Source organism: Thamnophis elegans, chromosome 2, assembly GCF_009769535.1.
Source record: "Thamnophis elegans isolate rThaEle1 chromosome 2, rThaEle1.pri, whole genome shotgun sequence".
NCBI lineage: Eukaryota > Metazoa > Chordata > Lepidosauria > Squamata > Colubridae > Thamnophis > Thamnophis elegans.
The window spans coordinates 85,848,120-85,854,119 of record NC_045542.1 but is presented as its reverse complement, the minus strand read 5'-3'; the positions used below and the strand labels follow the sequence as shown (position 1 = coordinate 85,854,119).

General features: G+C 33.6%; 1 protein-coding gene across 1 annotated transcript in view; it reads right to left on the bottom strand.

Moving 5' to 3' along the window:
• Window positions 1–1,805: 1,805 nt before the first annotated feature.
• The window catches only part of SEC24A (SEC24 homolog A, COPII coat complex component), a 43,130-nt gene continuing 38,935 nt past the window's right edge, over window positions 1,806–6,000 (bottom strand). The window contains 4 exon segments of the mRNA XM_032238896.1: window positions 1,806–4,824; window positions 4,826–4,855; window positions 5,320–5,368; window positions 5,371–5,419. Of these exon segments, the coding sequence (XP_032094787.1) occupies window positions 4,743–4,824; window positions 4,826–4,855; window positions 5,320–5,368; window positions 5,371–5,419 (210 nt within the window). The 3' untranslated portion in view covers window positions 1,806–4,742.

Genomic DNA, 6,000 nt, shown 5'->3' with positions numbered 1-6,000 from the left:
CTGTATAGGGAAGGATACAAAGAATTATAGGGGAAGAAAAATAACCCCTCCTCCCCATTGGATCTATAGCTTTAAGCTTATTCTTCACTGAACCCAATCATATATGTTCAGTTACTTATTTTAGCAACTTTGTAACCTCAGAAATATAGTTTTGTGTTGTGGCCCAGCAGGAACCATTGCAGTTGCAAACAGACTCCGATAGCAAGGGACCCCATGAGTCGGCTCTGGAAGATGTGGAGGACCCTGGACAGGGTTCAGACTCCGAGCAGGGACCAGAGAGGTTGGTTGGCCACCAGGAGGCGCCTGAGGCATGGAGCAGCGTGAAAGCCAAAGGGAGCTTGTCCCTGACATCAGGCCCTGGAGCAGTGGGGAGGAGCTAAGGGAGGTGGTCCCGGACGCCAGGCAAAGGGGGCAGATAAGCACCGACAGCAACTACAGAGATATAGAAGATAATTGGGGGCCAGGTGGTTGTGATTAGGCTCCTCCCAAGAGAGTATATAAGAAGAGACTTTTGGAGGAGGCTTTTTGCAGGACACCACCGTTATACTAAAGCTGGAGAAGCTCTTGTATGTATTTCTTATCTGTGGAAGTCTGGGTTGCTGCCAAAGTCTTGTCAGTGTTAATTTACTATGAATAAATTGTCTAGCAGTAATCTTATGTTGTCGTGACTCATTGTACGGAGGGGGGTGGTCAGAACAGTTCTAGATGTTAATTTTTGCCTTCTGTTCCATCGTTCCTTGATATAAATACTTTCCCTCTTATAAACTGCATGTAATATGTATTCTCAAGGCTGAAGGAGTTGATAATTATCATGGCTTTGATTGTTGTAGAAAGATCCTTAAATATAAGTTTTCTATCAAGTTTATATGTGCAGAAGATAATAGGATCTTGATAGGAAAAGAGAGAAAAAAATAGTACAGATAATAATATACTACTATAATTGATAAAAATCTTCCAAGCCAAACTAAATTCCTCATGATTTTAGATATGTTGAGAATAAAGAAGTGATTTGCCATTGCTTTTTTGTGAGATAACTTCCCAGTCTCGTTTAAGCTCTTGTTTTTCCTTAAACTTCCTGTCCAGTTCTAATCAGGGTCAGATATACCCAGTTAAAGTTAAACGCTTTCACTGCTAAGGCTTGACTGTATAATATGTTGCTTATAACCAAATGTGTTTCCTGGATACAGGACAAAATGATTTAAGTAATTATAATGAATAAGCCATTATATGTAATGTAAGAAAAAGCTGGCTGAGCTACCTTTGTGAAAAATAATAAAATACTTCCAAAAATCTTAATCTTTCATGAAAAAGTCTGAGTTAATTTAACAAAATGATATACTATTCCAAATAGATACTGAAGTTTTTTTCACTTTCCAAAGTTTTTATGTACATAGATGTATTGGTTAGAATCGTGGACAAGTTGAGATATATAATATTTTCTGATATTGTGAAGAGTCTATTATGATTACTGAAATTTAACTGGCTTAAAGTTGATTAATTACAATTCTCAGAGGAGCATTCTAATTAATGGTCAGACCATCATATTAAGTCAATGACCCAGCAATTCTTTACATTATAATTCTGCATATTTATTGAAACTAATTGCTGAATGTGAAGTTTCAGAAGATAACTGCTTATATCAAAATACTTGTATTTTCACATCAATTTGCACTGCATTTAAATAGCATTAATCCCCAGGTTTAATCATTCATAGAAGTACCTCTTTATGCACTGAAAATCATTTTATTCATTAAATGGTCAGATAGTCTCTGCATATTCCATTTTGTTTAAAAACACCGATAAAATTCTATGCAAGCTCTTTCAATTAATTTTATTGAGTAGCCAATTTGATAAATTAGCACAGCTAAAATAAGCATTTGCATGTGTTACAAATGACTTTTTACAGGAATAAAAGTGAAAATTACAAACTGTAAAAAGGGGAACAAGTAAAACCTTGTCTTCAAGTCAGAAGAGCAAGGTTTACAATTGCACACTAAAGATCAATGTCTGAGATCAGAAAACAAGGATTAATATTACAATATTTTTACACTACTTTACAAAATCAAATTGACTGTAAGATTTTAATATGTAGTTAGTGGAGAGAAGGCTAGTCACATTTGATGGTCCCTTGATATTCTGAATGAATGAATGAATAATATATAATATATGAATAATATATATATATATATATATATATATATATATATATATTATTAACCTTGAATAAACAAGTTTTTCCACATTATTGCAAAACAATCAGAATTTATCCAAACGCAAATTAAGTTACAGAAAAGTAAATGCTAATATGTTGTTGCACGATCAAATCTAGAATATTGATAAATTATACGAATTCTTTAAAATATTGAACTAGAAAAATAGAGAACATTTGCTGGTGACTGCCATGCTGAGATGGGAGCATCAAGGCTACTCTTGATTACTTATGTTTTAAAGAACCTAAAACATATATAAATTGTGATTTAACATTTATACATGGATTTGCCCTGGATTTCTTAAGAAGTTGAGGAGGATATCAATTTTCTCCTCAGAAAGAATTAGAAAATTCACTTCTATTTCAAAGTGCATGAACAATATTCTATCCAAAGAGCATAATATGCTCAGTTAACGTTTTTTTAGAGTTAGTTAGGGATGCATTCTTGAAATCTGTTTATCAGGTTCCATAATTCAATCAAAGCCCATTATTTTTATCCCACATGAAGTAGACCTATGTCAACATCATGCTTTCCCCTCCTTTCCATGCAGAATATTTTTAAATACAGATGTTAGGCAGGGTGCTGCTTGTCTGGATTTTACCATTCAGGTTCTACAGAATCTGATCACACCAATTCTCTGCTCCAACTTGAATGAAGCAAGGAGGAACCCACAGCCAGCATGAGATGCCAATGGTACTTCCCTATACTTAATCTTTGCCTATACCTTCTTTCAGAAAGCTGGCTTATACACGTTTGTGTATATTTTTTGGAGAAGAGTTAATTAATCCTCCGTTATATATTGTATTTTAAAGCACTTGACTGATTTCTATAACTTACAAGTGCATATCTCATCATGATCATATGTTTCTAAATTAGATTACCAGTGTTCTAAAAAAAACATTTCAAAATAACTGAATTTAAAAAATATTAAAACAGTGAATTCAGTTATAAGGTTCCTGAAGTCAGTAGGTAATTTTTTTAGATATCTGAATTATTTTAAAGAAATGTCCCCCTTTCTTTCAGATGTTGAGCAACCATTTTCTACAGATCTTCATAAATCATTCCAACAAACTAAATAGATCATGATGCAGACAGTATCGCTAACATTTCTTACAATTGCTATTCCAGTTGGCAGTTGATAAATACTATAGTTCATGAAAAAAAACTTCACTGGCTTTTTGCATATATGATGATCTAGTCATTCCTCAAATGGGTGAAACTGTATAAATTAAAGCAATGACCAACAAATCAATGCAAATGATTCTACCAAAACTACCAGGAAGGATTTGCAGCAGAAAAATATTCCATTCAATTTGGGGGCTGTGTGTGTGTGTGTGTGTGAAGTAAAGGGCAATGTAGAAACCAGTGATTGCCATAATATACCACCAGAGTTCCTTCTGTTTTACAAATGTCAATACACTTATATTACTTAAATTATAGCAATTTCCAGGGAACCATAAAAGTAAGATTTCTCTTTCATAACTGCTCAGTATTTGAACATTCTGAATTGAGCAGGGTTCCTGTCTATAGTTTTTCCATTAAAGCCTCAAATGTTTGAATAGCAAAATTATTATTATTAAAACTGATGTCCTTTGGATCTCAACAAGCTATTAAATACACCTCCAATGTATTATTTAACCAGTAAGGATTTTATGAAAACCTCAGCCCATTATAAAAAGATGACTGAAAAAATAATAAACAATACGAAAATAATGGTTTTTGGTTTACTGTCTGTTCCCCTATTTACTTTCAATGAATTAAGACCAAACACATCATGCTAACAGCCAAGACTAGGATCAAATATTGTTCACTATTTTTTTCAGCTGCATCAGATCTTTTTAAATTTTAATTCTTACTGAATATAACGTAATCTCATTAATCTTTCAAGACCTAGAATACTGACACATCCTAAAGATATTCAAATGAATTATTTGATATTCATTTAAACCCAAGTAGACTACTTCAAGTTTACTTTTGTTCTTATCATAATCAATGTTTAAAAGAAATGGAAACTAAGCTCATTGAAACTGCAGGTATTTTGTTCACAATGTACTTTTCATTGTTCCTTTAAAAAGGCAACTTTTAACGAATAATGTACTGTATAATCAAGACAATATAGTTTCCTGGAAACTCAAGTCTTGGAATTTTTAATTCTAGCAGCAAAACACAAGCAGAAAATAAAAATGAAAGGTAAAAAAGTTAGTTTATAAACATTTCTCCAATATTGCCTTTTAACTTATGCCACAATTACTTACTGTGAACATTTTTGCAGTAAATTAAGATGACCAACATATTCAAATTTATTTTAAAGTTTTAACGTACAACTACACAATAGTGTACTTAAAGATTCCACAGTCCTTTTTTGCTTTTCTTTTTTCTTTTGCAGCCGGGGAGGGGGGGGGAGAAGAGAGGGAATCACAGTGAGATTTTCATCAACTGCACCAGGCCAACAACTTATAGGAGCATTACAGGAATAAGAGTTTTGCACCGAGGGTACATTCCTTTGAGCAGATGAACCATTTAAGAAAGAGATCATTTATTCAATTTTTGCTGAATATGCAAAAGAAATTCATAATATGATAATGCAGATTCTGTTCTGTCTTCTATCATATTTTAAGAAACTTGGTTTCCATGGACTCTCATCCCTTCAAAATATAAACAGAAAGCCATATAAGTACAGCTTATATACTTTATTCCTTTTAAAACTATTCATCATGGTAACTGACCAGCAATGATCATATTTAGTTAACATTTATTGTATGCATAGAATTAATGTGCAACATTTACACTAAAAACTTTGTCTATTTTAGAGTCTAAATAGCTAACAATCCTGCAAATAAATTTAACAATGTCATAATTCCATTTGCATCATCTTCATTGTCCTCTTTTATTCCTTTCCATGGTGTTACTTAATACTTTTGGCTAGTAGTTTTTTTTTTCACTGAATATGCTTTCTGTCTCTGCAAAAGTGTCTTGTTGTGCCAGACATGAACTGAAGGAAGTTTGCAATTTAAGGTACTTGCATGCATGCAATTTTTAGTGTTCAGAAAGGCAATCATGCAAATTTTCGTTCAATCTACCAATCAAATTCCACAAGCAATCTACTTACTTTAAAATATAATATGGAAAGAAAGGCCTTTGCTCCCTTAGCCAGAAATAAAAGCAAGAACTCTAGACGATTCAGCTGTGTTCAATTCTGGAAGATGTGTCTGTCAAAAACAAACAAAAATGGGGGTAATAATGGAGCAAAATATTATAAAATTTCAGAATACTATACATCATGAACTGATTCTAACTTTATTAGCTACCTCTGCAAGAGTATACTTTTTTCTCTTTGAGAACACAACAAGTAAATCTTTTTTCTGGTGTTTTTTGTGAGACAGAGCACTGTAAGTTCAGTTCAGTTCAGTTTATTATATTTATATGCCGCTCTTTCCCCCCGAAGGGGACTCAGGGCGGCTCACAACTCAAACCAGGGAAGGGGGATACAGACAAAAATTTAAAAAACAAAGCATAACAATTGCATAATTTAAAACACACAACAGTCATACCATTCGAGATGGGGGCAACAGCTCTTTAGCCCCAGGCCTGTCGGAACAGCCAGGTTTTAAGGACTTTGCGGAAGGCCTGGAGGGTGGTGAGGGTTCGAGGGTAAGAATACTTAAGCAAACTTAACTTCTCAACTATGACTGTTTTTTCATTGACCAATCAAAGTTACAGTGACACCAGATGAGGGGAATTTAATGGCAGGTCCTTACAACTCCCACAGACAAAGGACCACAATTTACGA